Genomic DNA, 18653 nt, shown 5'->3' on the forward strand with positions numbered 1-18653 from the left:
GCGGTGATTGCTCTCTAGCGTCGTCGTTCTGCTTTACGACAATGCTCGGCCTCACGTTGCGGCAAGAACAAAGACGCAACTGGACAAGTTTCATCGGGAATCACTGGATCATCTACCATACAGCCCTGACATAGCACCATCAGACTTTCATCTGTTTCCAAAACTGAAGGAATTTCTTGGTGGAAAGCGCTTGGAAAATGATGTCATGTTGAAAAAAACTGTTACTGACTGGTTTAACGGTCAGGCAGCAGAGTTCCTTGTAACTAAAGATATTACTGAGCAGCTGAGTTCTTTGATACTGGGATTCAAAAACTGGTGCCACGACTAGACAAATGTTAAAATGTTCATGACGACTTTGCTGAAAAGTGAAAAAAAGGTGTATATTCTGGTTTGTGATACAATTTACGTTCGTAAATAAAGTTTCTTTTATTCCACTAAAAATCGGTTTGTGCTTTAAAAATCGTCGCCGTATATTATAGGGACTGAATTGAAAATTATAAGCGAAAATCGTTGTGATTCCTCTGACAGCGGTCATATGGTGTAGGCTTTCACGGCCAGCGTCATCATTAGTTAAAGCTTCCGGGTTGAGAGGCCGTGGACGATTTGTAAGACTTCTTCTTCTTCCTGGCGTTTCTTTGCCAGCTGCGGGCAACATCTTCCGAGGTGAGTCAGCGACTGGCTGCCAGGCCGTCGAGGTCCCGTTTACGTAGAGCGCATAGAGGGCACCACAATACGTCACGTGGGGCCGACTGTAAGTCTATCTCTAACGTCATTATTCTCGATTAAAGGTAATCGAATGTCACATTGTTGGTGCAAAGTCGACTGCCATTACTTGTCCAACTTTAAACCTTCCTCCTTTCTATTAAAGTTATTGTGGTGATTATGAATCTCTGTAGCTTTCCTATACATACGTACATAATAATGCGATGTCCTGGCTAGCACTCTCGTCTCACTGAATTTTAATTCATGATCACCGTCTTTAAAAACATGTTCCGCTGCAGCTGATTTGTCGGTATGTCCTGGCCGACAGTTCCTTTTGGTTCGCTTAAGCACGTATTGACACTTCTGTTCGTTGTTCCAATATAAACCTTCCCACAACTACATGCAATTTTATGCACCCCAGGAGTTGCTAATGGGTGTCGTGCGTCTTTCGCCATCTTAAACACTCACTAACCTTCTTGGTGGTTCTAAAGATTGTTTCAACTTGAAACTTGGCCAGAACTTTCCCAATACGGTCCGTAATATTGCGAATAAATGAAAGAAAAACTTTTCCAGATGACTGTAGTTGTTGCTGTCAGACACTTTTCTTCTGGGATGAAGTGCTCGAACTATCTCGTTGTCACCGTGTCCATTTTTCTTAAAAGTCGTTCGCAAATGATTTATTTCATCTTGCAAATAAACTGGCTTACAGATCTTATTAGCTCTGTCCACCAATGTTTTAATGACACCTCTCATCTGCCTGCAACGATGGTTCGAATCCTTATGGAGGTAACGGTCGGTGTGTGTATCTTTTCTATACACTTCATGCCCTAGACTTCCATCTGCCCGTTTGATTACTGATACATCCAAATAATTTAGTTGTCAATTGCTCTCTTTCTCCATAGTAAATTGTATCTTTGGATAATACTATTTAAATGCACCAAGAAACTATAAAATTCCTCTTCACTGTGATTCTATACCACAAAAGTACGGTGAGAGCTGACCTATCTCATCGTATTCTACGGCCTTCAGTGAACCATTCTGCACACACCCGTTGCACTGCCGAAACGTCCCACACGAGTAGCAATTCCCTGGATGGATTCATCACATTCTCTCAAGCCAATAATACGCCCGCTTTCGAACCCACTGATCTGAAGGCAGTATTCGCTCATACGTCTGCGAGGCCTTCTACACCTCTGTTCAAGTCACACTCACCCACTACCTTAGGTTTATAGCGACAACGGGAGCCGCAGGCACATTTTGCCGCTAGGTGGTGTTGCGCCGCGATGTCGATGTTGACCTTGAACCTGCGAGCCCACATGGTTCAACTGCTAATAATTTCTGCAGAACATACTAATGTACACGTCCTACGAATATGAACATCCTATCTCTAGTCGTTCAAAGTTTGAACATGAGTATATATTCTTTAATGTCGCTTCTGCTTAACAGTATCAGCTTATTCCCAAGAATTGGCAACTCTCAATCTGTTAATACTTATCACAAGTCCAATCTGCATTTAGATCGGACCTTCTTGACTATTGTGCAGAAAAGCGTGCTGTATTCTGCTGCATCCATTTTCAATAAGCTGCCACAAGAATTCAAAAATTTTAGTAGTAATCCACGATCTTTCAAATCTAAACTGAAGAGTTTCCTCATGGGCCCCTCCTGTTCTGTTGAGGAACACCTTGAAAAATGGAGCTAAATCCTGTGTTACATTGTTCACTGCGTTTATACAAACTTATAGCTTGTTGTCTTTTTAGAATTATTAAACATTTTATTTTATCTATTATTACTTTTTGATGAAATTTTATTTACTGACACGTTCCAGGACTACGGAGATTTGCTCCTCAATGTAGTCCTACGGTGATAGACGCGTGAAATAAAAAAGAAACAACACTTCTTCAGGTCGTTACCGTGTAACAACTTTGGAGTCGCTGAGATTGGCAGGCATCTGAAACAGAACAGTCGAAACGAAACGTTCCAAATGGTGCCGATTTCTAACGATCAATACTTGGTGGTCAGTGGGCATCTTATTACGCCGTTACTAGAGCTAGTGTACTGGGCGCTCGTAACATACTAATTTGTATAGGTTACCAATTAATAATACGATAAGTGATTATGCGGCCCGAGGTGCCGTCGCACAATATCATTATTGGCTCTTGAACAAAAAAAAATTCACGACTACTATTCTAGATGATATGTCTCTCTGCTGTGTTCATTTATCCGTGGTCGGACATTAGATGACGCGAAATCGTAGTACAGACCTCGGTAAAACGATGGCGCCGAGCACTGTATTAAAATAACTGCTAGCAACAGATGAGCAATTGTTTCAGTAACTGCTTCGTCTCAGTAACCGGTTATTTGTGTAACATAGGTTACTTTTTGCCACCTCTGATATGCTGATCTTCGAGCCCCAGGGTCTCCACCACTATTGCTCCCAGGTTCTTCACGGAAAGATGGTCTGTCACTTCGTTTTCATCATTCAGACTTGTATCGCCACACTGGAAGCATCTCCGCTACCTTACCACTGTTTCCGCATACTTTCATCAACTCAGAATTGTCTGTTGCAGCGTTGTTCTCCTTGAAATGCAGAAAACGAGTAACTTTATTAGTGGACCGCGCTGCTGTGGCGTGCTCCGGTACTTTGTCGCAGTGATTGCAATGTGTTAGGATTGCAGACGTTTAGTAGGTATGCGAGAAAAGTAGTGAGATTGATTTTCTATCTAACTAAGCTTTTATTTTTTTGTCAAACATCAATACTGTCCCCTTCAAAGTGGTTCTCTTCGGCAGCTGTGCCCTGGTGGAGTTATTGCTCCCATCTTGGTATACGCGCTGAAAGGATTTCAATTGGCAGGGCCTTTAACATATCGGCCACATTCTTTTGAATGTTTTCCAGAGTCCTAAAATAACGCCTTTTTAAGACTTTTTCAATTTCGGGGAAAGAAGGAAGTCACAAGGACTCAGATCAGGTGGATAGGGGGACAGTGGGACTGCAGGAATGCCTTTTGAGTTCAAAATTTTCTTGATGGAAGTGGCCGAGTGACATCGGGCTTTGTCATAATACAGTGTCCACTTGTCTGCATTGCCAGATTTCACTCGATTCACCCTTTTGCTGTACGTTTCAAGGACATCTTTATAAATCACTTGGTTAGCAGTTTGTCCTGGACGCACAGATTCTTTATGCACGATACCCCTACGGTCAAAAAAGTAGATCAGCACTTTTTTGATCTTTGATTCGGTCCTTTGGGCTTTTTTCGGTCGAGGAGATGTCTAAGAGTGCCACTCCTCACTTTGCCGCTTGGCTCTGAGATAGTATTCGACGCACACGTTACCTTGATTGACTTTCTGCTTTGTTGTGAAGTTTTTCGACACCATTTCGGCACAAATCTTTTGCATGTGCAAAACTTTGGTCAAAATTTGATGTACGGTGAACGCGTTTAACAGGTCACCCATCATCCGTATGATTAAACGATGGTCTGGTCTCACAAGAGCAGGCACGCGTTGGACATTGTCGTCTGTTTTTTTAAGTCGAAGATCTCCCTGAGCGAGGTTATCTTCCCAAAAACAATTCGTGCCAGCGAAATACTTGTACTCTTGATGAGAAGTGCTCCCCACACGCCTGTTTCAACTTTTCAAAGGTCACATATCCGGATTCACCAATTTCAACACAAAACGTTGCTCTAAATTCCGCTGACCCATTTTCGTAACACGCAACAAAGACACAGCTTCAGAGACGGCGCTCTCAAATATCCCGTGATGGCTGTACGGAACTGAAACTCGGACTGAGCATCTGGAAGGGATGAACACACCGGTCCACACTAGCAGAACAACACGGCTTTGCCAGATCGCTCGCAGTATTGTCAGTCTCCCTACTTTTCTCACACGCCTCGTATCTGCAAACAAACAAAAATTGATTACGTACTTAAATTTTTCTATGTGATAATTAAAACTTTTCTGAGTACCTCTCGTAGTTGTGGAAAAAAATGGTGCAAATGGCTCTGAGCACTATGGGACTTAACTGCTATGGTCATCAGTCCCCTAGAACTTAGAACTACTTAAACCTAACTAACCTAAGGACATCACACACATCAATGCCCGAGGCAGGATTCGAACCTGCGACCGTAGCAACAGTGCGGTTCCAGACTGTAGCGCCTTTGACCGCTCGGCCACTCCGGCCAGCAAGAGAGGTGGAGTGAGCTGGTTTAATTTCTTAGGTACTGGCGCCGGTGGCAGTCGGCGATACTGCGCGCTTGCGGCACAGACTAACAAGGAGAGGCCACGACGTTTGGAACGCGGATTTACTGTAAACTTCGTACACTCGCAGTACTCCATGAGGACAACAAAATGTGTAAGCAGTAGCGCGTACTTCTCAAGCGTTACTGAGAAAATCGCAAGATAATTTCGGTCGTCGAATATATATCTGTGCGTGGCCATTTTAACAATGAAGCGACTGCAGCTGAGTGGTGACGGCACGGTAGCTCAGCGTGTTCAGTCAGAGCGTTAGCTACCCTTTCTAATAAAAAAACTGAGCGAACAGATGAACGAACAAACTGAACGGGTGTCATCGGACGTCTGCCCTGAACAAAATGGTTTTTTTTTTAAGACGCTATTAAAATACACTCGGTACTGCATAACCCATTATTAGCGCCGAGTTTTAAGGAAATACTGCGTTATGCATGGTTTGCTTCCCAACTATCGTCTGAAACGGAGGTTTTTCAAAATGTTAACAAGGTTTGTTTTTCCACAGAAAACGTCAGAAGACCTTGCGTATGCGGAAACATAGCATTTATTCAATGGACCTGGTGCCGTTTAACTTCATGTTTTCCATGTTTTTACGAAAAATACCATCCTGCAACTTGTGCTCGTAACGTCGAAAGCGACAATTAATTGTACATCTTTCGAAAGCCGTCTGTGCCGGTCAAAACTCGGAGGTAACAAGTCGTTTCGGGCTCCTTCCATGTATAAGGGATTTCTCAAATCACGGACAAGCATATATTTTCAGTATGACTTTATGCAATTGGTCGTTTACTAAAGTGCGCGTCATTTTTGACGGCGGCGAGTTTAGGTTCGTTCTGCGCATCTGACGTCACAAAACACAGTCAGCCAATGAACAGAGAACGACGTTGCCAGAGCCCGACTGCAGTGCAGAGCACGGACGAATGTCTTCAGTTTTAGAAACGTTCAGTCATAAACAAAGTAATTGAACAAAAGCAATGTCTTGATAGCAGACTTTCTTTTATAGAAACCTTGGAAAAAGCATTCTTTTTACCAATTGCTTCATATTCTATTAATTAATTAAACCAAACAAGCAATAAGCCTCCTAATTCAGGCCATAGCAAGGAAAGTTGTTTGTATCATTCTCACTAACCGCTTTTTCGCAATAAAGAACAGTGATAATTGTTTATTTCCTATTGTACTTCGATGAAACGTGAGTAATTCATAATCATACCAACAGTGTTTGTCAGTATTGAGTCCTCCGGGAGACATATTGAACGATGAGCTGCGTTAGCGTAATGGTTAAATTGTATGGCTGGTAAGTAAAGGGTTCTGGGTTCAAACCTTGATCGATGCTTAACATTTTCCTTATTTAAAAACAATATCGAAGTGTCTTACTTCATGAATTTTATTCGTTTGAATGTAATTTTTTGAAATTTCTAGTGGCAACTAAAATCGACCACACAGAAAGTATACGCTATGGACTTTTACCTCTGCAAACTCTTCAAAATTTCGTGCAATAGTTTACTACATCTAATGCTGCACTATAACTGCGTTGAACATCGAAACAAAATTAAGTCATTTATGGGAGGAAGGTATCAGTCAAGAAGATATGTAAAAATCAAATTTTTGGGCCAAATAGTTTTTGTGAAATAGAATGATAAAGTGTGTCAAAGCAGTCGAAACACCATGTGTCTGCACAGGCGAGCAGTGCAATGATGACAAAATCGCGCACATCGCGGGGAGCATGTCTCTGTAGCAGCGAAAGGATTAATGCGGCCGTGGTAGCTTTACTTCATAAACTGCGCGCTCCCTCCTAAACGTAAGTTTGCGAACTATACTATGGCGCTGCTTTTCTTGGCGCGTACAACAGGCAACGCAGCATTCTCCCGCGTATGGGTGGGCATGCGCGAATCGCCAAGATAAAAGAATTGAACTATAGTCGATAGTTATAAATATTACATTATTTGTGATAATAAAAATTTTTAGACTGCCAAATAACATTGTAAATTTAATAAAATATCATTCGATTACACGTACTTTCCCCATTAGATCAGTTGTAATACAAATAATAAAGAAAATGACTGTGTTGAAAATAAAAAAAAACTGACGAACGCAACTAGATCCAGCGATCCAGCGGCTTGAACGCCAAACAGTTTTTTTTTTATTTGTTCTATATTGTTCGTTGAATTTGTTCAGGGCGGACGTCCAATGACACCCATTCAGTTTGTCGATGATCCGTTCGCTCAGTTTTTTTTTTTATTATAAAGAGTAGCTAACGCTCTGACCGAACACACTGAGCTACCGGCACGGCTCTACTCTTGCTGCCGCTAAATGGTTAAAATGGCCACGCACATATATATACAGGGTGAGTCACCTTACGTTACCGCTGGATATATTTCGTAAACCACATCAAATACTGACGAACCGATTCCACAGACCGAACGTGAGGAGAGGGGCTGGTGTAATTGTTTAATACAAACCATACAAAAATGCACGGAAGTATGTTTTTTAACACAAACCTACGTTCTTTTTTAAATGGAACCACGTTAGTTTTGTTAGCACATCTGAACATATAAACAAATACGTAATCAGTGCCATTTGTTGCATTGTAAAATGTATGTTAATTACATCCGGAGATATAGTAACCTAAAGTTGACGCTTGAAACCTCCGACGTTCAGTTGCGTGTTGTAACAAACACGGGCCACGGTCGGTGAGCAGCATCTGCAGGGACATGTTTACGATGACGACCGTGTTTACGAGTGTGGCTGCAGTGCACTGTTGTAGTTTGGTCTAGCTGTCTTAGTGTCCGCATGTGGCGCTTGCTGCTATTGTTATTCTGCATTCGTCTCCGCACGCAGACCAGCTGTAGTACACCGTGTTACCAGACGTCTGTGATAGTGTAGTGTTGTAGTAACTGTGACCATGGTGTATTCTAACTGTGAAAAGGCGGAGATGATACTCATCTATGGCGAGTGTCGACGAAATGCAGCTGAAGCCTGCAGGGTGTATGCAGAACGGTACCCGGACAGAGAGCATCCAACGTGCCGCACATTGCAAAACATCTACCGCCAACTGTATGCAACAGGTATGGTCGTAGCACGCAAACGGGTCCGTAACAGGCCCGTCACAGAAGAAGCGGGTGCAGTTGGTGTGTTAGCTGCTGTTGCCATGAACTCACACATGAGTACACGGGACATTGCGAGAGCCGGTGGACTGAGTCAAAGTAGTGTCATGCGCATACTGCATCGTCACCGCTTTCACCCGTTTCATGTGTCGCTACTTCAGCAATTACATGGTGATGACTTTAATCATCGAGTGCAATTCTGTCAATGGGCATTAACAGAGAATGCGTTGCAGTTCTACCTGTTTACCGATGAAGCGGGTTTCACAAACCACGGGGCAGTGAATCCACGGAACATGCATTACTGGTCCGTGGACAATCCTCGCTGGCTCAGACGGGTAGAGCGACAGCGACCGTGGACTGTAAATGTATGGTGCGGAATCATTGGCGACCACCTCATTGGTCCTCACTTCATTGCAGGGGCCCAAACAGCTGCAACATACATCGCGTTTCTACAGAATGATCTTCCAACGTTGCTCGAAAATGTCCAACTGGAAACGCGTCGACGTATGTGGTATCAGCATGATGGTGCACTTGCACATTCCGCAATTAACACTAGGCTGACCCTTGACAGGATGTTCGACGGTCGTTTCATAGGACGTGGATGACGCATAAATTGGCCAGCCCGTTCTCCTGATCTTACACCTCTGGACTTCTTTCTGTGGGGTAAGTTAAAGGAGAATGCGTACCGTGATGTTCCTACAACCCCAGAGGATATGAAACAACGTATTGTGGCAGCCTGCGGCGACATTACACCAGATGTACTGCGGCGTGTACGACATTCATTACGCCAGAGATTGCAATTGTGTGCAGCAAATGATGGCCACCACATTGAACATCTATTGGCCTGACATGTCGGGACACACTCTATTCCACTCTGTAATTGAAAACGGAAACCACGTGTGTACGTGTACCTCACCCCTCATGGTAATGTACATGTGCGTCAGTGAAAAAGACCAATAAAAAGGTGTTAGCATGTGGACGTAATGTGCTGTTCCAGTCTCTTCTGTACCTAAGGTCCATCACCGTTCCCTTTGGATCCCTACGTAATTCGGTGCTCTCCGATACACACGATCGAACAGCGGAGGAGTGGTACTCAAGCGTCAACTTTAGGTTACAATATCTCCGGATGTAATTAACATTTTACAATGCAACAAACGGCACTGATTACGTATTTGTTTATATGTTCAGATGTGCTAACAAAACTAACGGGGTTCCATTTAAAAAACGTAGGTTTGTGTTAAAAGACATACTTCCGTGCATTTTTGTATGGTTTGTATTAAACAATTACACTAGGCCCTCTCCTCACGTTTGGTCTGTGGAATCGGTTCGTCAGTATTTGATGTGGTTTACGAAATATATCCAGCGGTAATGTTAGGTGACTCACACTGTATATATTCGACGACCGAAATTATCTTGCGATTTTCTCAATAACGCTTGGGAAGTGCGCGCTACTGCTTACACACTTTGTTGTCCTCATGGAGTACTACGACTGTACGAAGTTTGCAGTAAATCCGCGTTCTAAACGTCGTGGCCTCCCCTTGTAAGGCAGCTGCTGTGTGGAGCTCAGCCTCCAGCCTCCGGCCTCGCGTGGTCCTGCGGCGGGCGGTGGCCGCGTATTGATCGGCTGAGCTCGGCGCGGCGCGGCGGTGGCCGAGTTCCCAGCACTGACCTCAGCTTCACACCCGCACCTTCCGATAGCTCCCTCCTCACGCACCGGCAGCGTTCTCTCTGCAAACCACCAGCGCAAGGAGTGTTTCTGGTGGGGGAAGAGACCTTTCCCGGAAACACACCTTACCTGGCGTACACGCACAGAAGCAGGTCACCGTCTAGCTGTGCAATGCAGCATACATTCTGTTAACGTACGTTTCTGGCGTTTATAGTAGTCAGTAACTTCTGTTTCCATATACACCGATCAGCCAAAACATGACTGCTGCCCACCGCGACGTTGGATGCCGTCAGGTGACGTTGCAAGCACGCGACGCGTAACGAAAGTATGTAAACCCTAGTGAAGATATGGGCTGCAAATGGCGAAATCCGTTGAGATAAGCAACTTTGACAAAAGGCAGATTAATATTACGCAGGGCCTGTGAACGAATGTCTCGAAAACGGCGAAGCTGCTCGAATGTTCGCGTGCTACTGTCGTGAGCATCTAGGGAAAGCGGTAGAAGGGCAGTGAAACTACAACTAGGCGCTAAATGGTTGGACGTCCACAACTCGTCGCAGAATGTGGGATCCGGAGGCCTGTCTACTCTGTGAAGTAGAATAGGTGGTGTTCTGTGGCATTTCTGCCGAAAACGCACAATGCTGGTGCACGCACATGTGTTTCAGAGCACGCCGCTCATCGTACATTGTCGAACATGCAGCTCTGCCCCCCTACGTGTTCAAATGTTTACGCAACGACATCGTCAGTTATGATTGCAATGGGCACGGGGCCACAGGGATTCGACCGATGATCGATGGAAACGTATCGGGTCTTATGTCAAACCTTCCGCAGTTACATTAAATTCAGTGACAACTCTATGATAACTTTATGTTTCTATAAAACTATGTCCCGTGCAGCGCTTTATGTCTGTATGTCAAGAACTACTGTGTAGCTCTTCAGTTCGTCATCTGTTGAGTTGGAGAAGAAAAATAATAAGAAGAAGAAGATAATTACGTAACCGTACAACAGAGATTTTATTTTATCATTATTTGTATCTCTATCCCTCTCATGAAATGAGGATGGTGACCCGCTCGTCGAATGAAGACGTTAAGCTCGCCCGAACCCTCGGTGCATTTGAAGAGGAGTTCATGACTAGATACCAGGCTTCACCGTCTCCTCCTTCTCAAGATACTCGGAATCGGTAGGAATCGAAGTTAAATCTCTGCCTGACCATGCAGATCTAGGTTTCCCTGAATTGATTAATTCCTAGAACTAGATGTATCCCTTGAAAAATAGGGCCATACTTTACCATTGTGCCATTCTTGCCAATGTACGACCTGTTGCTCCTTCCTTAACGACTTCAGGGACAATGGATTGCTGAAATGTAATCTTACTTACTTCTTTGAATAGCTGCACGTCACACTAATCTCAAGTATCACTCGTCTGCACAACCCAGATACATTTAAGGCACAATATATTGTCTTCGAAAAGCGGGTTGCCAATGTCCATGGAGGCAGAAACCCGAATTACGCCGCTGAATAGCCTCTCAGTGTCTCCCATCCAGTGATGCCATGGAACTCTGTCTTTTTATGACTGTGTGTTAATTACCAGCAGATAGCAGTCCCGGTATACACACAAAAAATGCATTCAAATGGCTCTGAGCACTATGGGACTTAACATCTGAGGTCATCAAACCCCTAGAACTTAGAACTACTTAAACCTAACTAACCTAAGGACATCACACACATCCATGCCCGAGGCAGGATTCGAACCTGCGACCGCAGCGGTCGCGTGGCTCCAGACTGTAGCGCCTAGACCCGCTCGGCCACTACGGCCGGCTATATACACAAGTCAGTGAAAGTTTTGTCGCAAACACAATGATGTAAAGCGTTAACAAAAGATCTGGGCCGACGGGGGTGGCCGAGCGGTTCTAGGCGCTACAGTCTGGAACCGCACGATCACTGCGGTCACAGGTTCGAATCCTACCTTGGGCATGGATGTGTGTGATGTCCTTGGGTTAGTTAGGTTTAAGTAGTTCTAAGTTCTAGGGGACTGATGACAACAGAAGTTAAGTCCCATAGTGCACAGAGCCATTTGAAATGATCTGGTTAAATTTGATATTGGACGTCGCCTCAACAAAAGAAAGACACAATGAGAACTAAAAGCCAACAAGATGCTATAACATTCGCATAGAAAGTGACTGTCCAGCAGTTAATATGTGTGCAGTGTGGGGAATGGAGATGGTCAGTCACACTTAGTAAATGAAGTGAAGTCGTGCTCCTGCGACAGTACTACCGCAGGGGATTGAACCCAGTGGGTGGGACGGATGAGGAGAGAGGTAGAGAACAAAAGATACGCTATAGCGATTAATATTCAGTACGTCACCAGCGGCGTCACTATATGCTGCCGAAGAACTAGCAACTCGACACATCGATCCCTCAAAACTTATGGCCACAGTACACCACAAGTCGAAATCCTTGCCAGTAATAAACTACTTGCGTTTTTGTTAACATAGTACGGTAGCTCAAACAGTATCCTTCTCATAAACTGCTGAAACTAAGACCGGTGCATTACGGGGAAATGTCAACTTGTGTGCTCTTCGTCTTATTAGGGAAACGGTCTGCTGCCGAATTTCGAAGTTTTGTTCGTGCACAATTTCACGTCTACGTCTTTGTTACGTAATTCGTTGTCCGATTTGTAGCAGAGAGTGCAAAGTGTACCAAAATATTCCCACCCTGTTGTGCTTCACTTTTTTATGGCGTGTGAGAAAGGCGGCTATCGGTACGTACACACATAATCCCGAAACTGTCTGATCTCACCGTCATAGTCGTTATTACTCGGGAGAGATACTTGCAGCCCAACAAAACAGAAACTATTTCATATCATTTTGTCGTCCATCTACCAGGAGCAATGGAACCAGTTTTACTCTAACATAAATTGCAGTGGTTTAAAAGAATGGCCACCACAAGAAACTTGTTTACTCTGACAATTTAGTCTGTGGACGGGCTGAGCGTTTAATTAAACGCAGCAGCAGTTTTGTCTCCACAAACGACCCGGAGATCAAGCTGCCTGAATTATGTTACACAAGGCTCCTTGGGTAACAGAAGAAATATTGAATTTAATTGATGAAACGAGAAAATACAAAAATGCAGTAAATGAAGCAGGCAAAAAGGAATACAAACGCCTCAAAAATGAGATCGACAGGAAGTGCAAAATGGCTAAGCAGGGATGGCTAGAGGAGAAATGTAAGGATGTAGAGGCTTATCTCACTAGGGGTAAGATAGATACTGCCTACAGGAAAATTAAAGAGACCTTTGGAGAAAAGAGAATCACTTGTATGAATATCAAGAGTTCAGGTGGAAACCCAGTTCTAAGCAAAGAAGGGAAAGCAGAAAGGTGGAATGAGTATATAGAGGGTCTATACAAGGGCGATGTACTTGAGGACAATATTATGGAAATGGAAGAGGATGTAGATGAAGATGAAATGGGAGATACGATACTGCGTGAAGAGTTTGACAGAGCACTGAAAGACCTGAGTCGAAACAAGGCCCCGGGAGTAGATAACATTCCATTAGAATTACTGACAGCCTTGGGAGAGCCAGTCCTGACAAAACTCTACCATCTGGTGAGCAAGATGTATGAGACAGGCGAAATACCGTCAGACTTCAAGGAGAATATAGTAATTCCAATCCCAAAAAGCAGGTGTTGACAGATGTGAAAATTACCGAACTATCAGTTTAATAAGTCACAGCTGCAAAATACTAACGCGAATTCTTTACAGACGAATGGAAAAACTGGTAGAAGCGGACATCGGGGAAGATCAGTTTGGATTCCGTAGAAATATTGGAACACGTGAGGCAATTCTGACCCTACGACTTATCTTGGAAGCTAGATTAAGGAAAGTCAAACCCACGTTTCTAGCATTTGTAGACTTAGAGAAAGCTTTTGACAATGTTGACTGGAATACTCTCTTTCAGATTCTGAAGGTGGCAGGGGTAAAATACAGGGAACGAAAGGCTATTTACAATTTGTACAGAAACCAAATGGCAGTTATAAGAGTTGAAGGGCATGAAAGGGAAGCAGTGGTTGGGAAGGGAGTGAGACAGGTTTAGGCCTCTCCCCGATGTTATTCAATCTGTATATTGAGCAAGCAGTAAAGGAAACAAAAGAAAAATTCGGAGTAGGTATTAAAATCCATGGAGAAGAAATAAAAACATTGAGGTTCGCCGATGACATTGTAATTCTGTCAGAGACAACAAAGGACTTGGAAGAGCAGTTGAACGGAATGGATAGCGTCTTGAAAGGAGGATATAAGATGAACATCAACAAAAGCAAAATGAGGATAATCGAGTATAGATTTAAGTGTCAGGAAGTCATTTCTGAAAGCATTTGTATGGAGTGTAGCCATGTATGGAAGTGAAACATGGACGATAAATAGTTTGGACGAGAAGAGAATAGAAGCTTTCGAAATGTGGTGCTACAGAAGAATGCTGAAAATTAGATGGGTAGATCATATAACTAATGAAGAGGTATTGAATAGGATTGGGGAGAAGAGAAGTTTGTGGCACAACTTGACTAGAAGAAGGGATCTATTGGTAGGACATGTTCTGAGGCATCAAGGGATCACCAATTTAGCATTGGAGGGCAGCGTGGAGGGTAAAAATCGTAGAGGGAGACCAAGAGGTGAGTACACCAAGCAGATTCAGAAGGATGTAGGTTGCAGTAGGTACTGGGAGATGAAGAAGCTTGCACAGGATAGAGTAGCATGGAGAGCTGCATCAAACCAGTCTCAGGACTGAAGACCACAACAACAAACAACAACAACAAGGCTATTTTTAAGAAAACTGTGTCTGAATTCGTTTGTAAGCTTCTCATTGATCTCCTTTCATATGACATACACCTATCATGTGAATTACGGCGGTAAGTACTCGTGCGTGATTTCTTTTTGTTGTTACGACTGGTTATAGAAATGAGAGCAATGTACAGAATAAAACTAACAGATTTCACGATTTAACTGCTTTCGTTGGCCAAGGGCTGGTGATTAGACACTGACGTTGCTATTAACCTCTCCTTGCCGGCCAAATTCAGATGACGAAAACGTCTTCCAACTTAAAGACTCGAACATGCTACATTTGAGTCGAGATCCAGTGTAACAGCGTATGCTAGCGAAGCCATAAACGAAGACCAGAGGTAGTATTGATACACTTTAACAAAAACTAGACGCAGCACGAAGGAATTATCCGAATGGGACGGAAACTGGGAGGTTTGGTGTACAGGTACAGATAAATAATTACAATTACAGAAAAATTGAATGATTTATTCAGAAGAAAGAGCTTCACAAATTGAGCATGTCAATAACGCGTTAGACGATCTCTGCCAATTATGCCATCAGTTTTTCGGCTTGGTATTGATTGACAGAGTTGTTGGATGTCCTCCTGAGGGACATCGTGCCAAATTCTGTCCAACTGGCGCGTTAGATCGTCAAAATCCCGAGCTTGTTGAAGAGTGCTGCTCATAATGCTCCGAATCTTCTCAGTTGGAGTGAGATCTGGCGAACTTTCTGGCCAAGATATCTTTTGGCAAGCACGAAAATGATTAAATGTAAGCCCAAGATGGTTTACGACGAAGCGCTACAAAAAAGGTCATAGATTATCGTCGACGTACCGCTGTGCTGTATTGGTGCTGCGGATGACAACCAATGGGTGTGTGTGAAATCTTATGGGAATTAACTGCTAAGCTCATCAGTCCCTAAGCTTACACACTACTTAACCTAAATTAATGATGACTGACAACCTCAGCTGCTGACAGGTGTTGTTGTTATACCTCGATGTGGACAACTGAAAATGTGTGCCCCGACCGGGACTCGAACCCGGGATCTCCTGCTTACATGGCAGACGCTCTATCCATCTGAGCCACCGAGGACACAGACGAATAGCGCGACTGCAGGGACTTATCCCTTGCACGCTTCCCGTGAGACTCACATTCCCAACTGTCCACAATTCTACATATGTATTGTACCTTATAGACATTTGCCAATGCGCACAGGTTGCCCAAACTCTTACGGGAATCGCCAACGCGTGCGCGAGTAATGAGTGGGTGGGCAAATGTCTATAAGGTACAATACATATGTAGAATTGTGGACAGTTGGGAATGTGAGTCTCACGGGAAGCGTGCAAGGGATAAGTCCCTGCAGTCGCGCTATTCGTCTGTGTCCTCGGTGGCTCAGATGGATAGAGCGTCTGCCATGTAAGCAGGAGATCCCGGGTTCGAGTCCCGGTCGGGGCACACATTTTCAGTTGTCCACATCGAGGTATAACAACAACACCTGTCAGCAGCTGAGGTTGTCAGTTAGTCATCATTTATTTCAGGGAAAAGCTGCACGGTCATCAACAATAACTGTTCTTTCGAGAACAAGTTACTGTCTTTGTATATATATTAACCTAAATTATCCTAAGGACAAATACACACACACCCATGCCCGAGGGAGGACTCGAACCTCCGCCGGGACCAGCCGCACAGTCCATGACTACAGCGCCTGAGACCGCTCGACTAAACCCGCGCGGCGACAACCCATGGGGTCCTATTATGAAAAGACAAGGCACTCAAGACCACCTCTCCTGATTGTCGGGCCGTACGGCTGGCGACAGTCAAGTTGGTGCCACACCACTGTCTGGGATGCGCCCAAACACGTCTTCGCAGGCCATTGGGGCTCAAGGAGAGGTGGAGATTTGATAAGGTAGTAGAGGTTCCATGTGGGGGAAGGTAAACGGTTACAGAAAGCTAGATGGAGTGTATGTCGTCCGAGGGCTTAGAGGGACATTTAGAACTTTGGTGGGATGGATAGCCATGCAACATTTTGCATAGCAGAGGATTGGTCGAATCAGGATTTTGTGAGGGTGGAGAACAATGGTGAGATGCAAACACCATGTTCGACCTATTAGTTATTTTAGTCTACTGTGTAATAGCTTCGCTGTATTGCTGACTGTTTTGTGTCGCTAAGGAACCTCATCCGAGAAGGAACTACGTTTCTCTGAATTCTACATGTTTTTATTGTTGTTCTTCATCTTTCATGTTCGGTACTACAATGTATTACATAGAACGTTTTCTGTTTGCAGTGGAGTCCCTGGAATGTTACGAGTGCAACAGCCACACGGACAGCAACTGCGCGAAGGACGTGCCTCCTGACACTCTGAAGAAGGACTGCTCCACGCACATAGAAGGCGCCAAGTACAAGCTCTGCCGCAAGATCATTCAGTACATTGACTTCGAAGTGAACGGCAGTAAGTTTATTCAGATGTGATCGATTATAACTATTATTTATTGGCTATCTCATTTCAAATGACTTTGATCATCTTAAGGTTGGCAATATGCATGCCAGCCGCTCGTTGGCAACGTTTTCTTCGCTTATGGCGGGTTCCAGCCTTATTACATCATTTCACTTTGCGCGAACTAAACAGGTCTGCGGTATTCTCCATTTGCGCCAATGAAGAACAGCGTTCTGTTTTCAGTTTTCTGTGGTCTGGAGGGGTACCAGGAGCTAAATCCATAAAGACTTTCAGTACAATACGGGACAATGCCTTACCATAGTGAAGTACACTTTGTGATCAAAGGTATCCGGACACCTGCCTGAAAATGACAACTTCGTGGCGCCCTCCATCGGTAATGCTGGAATTCAACATGGTGGTGGCCCACTCTTAGCCTTGATGACAGCTTCCACTCTCGCTAGCATACGTTCAATCAGGTGCTGGAAGGTTTCTTGGGGAATGGTAGCCCACTCTTCACGGAGTGCTGTACTGAGGAGAGATATCGATGTCGGTCGGTGAGGCCTGGCGCGAAGTCGGCGTTTCAAAACATGCAGGTCAGGCCTCTGTGCAGGCCAGTCCATTACAGGGATGTTACTGTCGTGTAAACACTCCGCAACAGGCCGTGCTTTATGAACAGGTACGCGATCGTGTTGAAAGATGCAATCGCCATCGCCGAATTGCTCTTCAACAGTGGGAAGCAAGAAGTTGCTTAAAATATCGATGTAGGCCTGTGCTGTGATAGCGCCACACAAAATAACAAGGGGTGCAAGCCCCCTCCATGAAAAACACGACCACACCTTAACACCACCGCCTCCGAATTTTACTGTTGGCACTATACACGGTGGCAGATGACGTCCACCGGGCATTCGCCATACCCACACATTGCCATCGGATCGCCACATTGTGTACCGTGATTAGTCACTCCACACAACGTTTTTCCACTGTTCAATCGTCCAGTGTTTACGCTTCTTACACCAAGCAAGGCGTCGTTTGGCATTTACCGGCGTGATGTGTGGCTTATGGGCAGCCGCTCGACCATGAAATCCAAGTTTTCTCACCTCCCGTCTTACTGTCATAGTACTTGCAGTGGATCCTGATGGAATTCCTGTGTGATGGTCTGGATAGATGTCTGCCTGTTACACATTACGACCCTCTTCAACTGTCGGCGGTCTCTGTCGATCAACAGACGAGGTCGGTCTGTACGCTTGTGTGCTGTACGTGCCCCTTCACGTTTCCACTTCACTGTCACATCGGAAATAGTGGATCTAGGGATGTTTAGTAGTGTGGAAGTCTTGCGTACAGACGTATGACAAAAGTGACACCCAATCACCTGACCACGTTCGAAGTCCGTGAGTTCCGCGGAGCGCCGCATTCTGCTCTCTCACGATGTCTAATGATTACTGAGGTCGTTAATATGTAGTACCTGGCAGTAGGTGGCAGCACAATGCACCTAATATGAAAAACGTATGTTTTGGGGGGTATTCGGATATTTTTGATCACATAGTGTATTTACTAGTTAACTGCACGATTCAAAATGGCCTAACAGACATGAAGGACAAGGAAATAATAGGACGTCCGGTCACCTCCACTACTGATGCCGTATTGTGCAGGTTTGTAAATTTTAAACAACTGATGAGTGTCTGTTGATGAATTGCCATGTTAGTC

At 44.4% G+C, this 18653-nt stretch overlaps 1 protein-coding gene across 1 annotated transcript in view; it reads left to right on the forward strand.

Annotated features, from left to right (window-relative positions):
• Positions 1–18653, forward strand: part of LOC126237328 (uncharacterized) — a 190676-nt gene that overhangs the window by 148584 nt on the left and 23439 nt on the right. The window contains exon 2 of the mRNA XM_049947296.1: positions 16800–16964. Within this exon, the coding sequence (XP_049803253.1) occupies positions 16800–16964 (165 nt within the window). The remainder of the gene's footprint in view (positions 1–16799; positions 16965–18653) is intronic.

Source organism: Schistocerca nitens, chromosome 2, assembly GCF_023898315.1.
Source record: "Schistocerca nitens isolate TAMUIC-IGC-003100 chromosome 2, iqSchNite1.1, whole genome shotgun sequence".
Taxonomy (NCBI): domain Eukaryota; kingdom Metazoa; phylum Arthropoda; class Insecta; order Orthoptera; family Acrididae; genus Schistocerca; species Schistocerca nitens.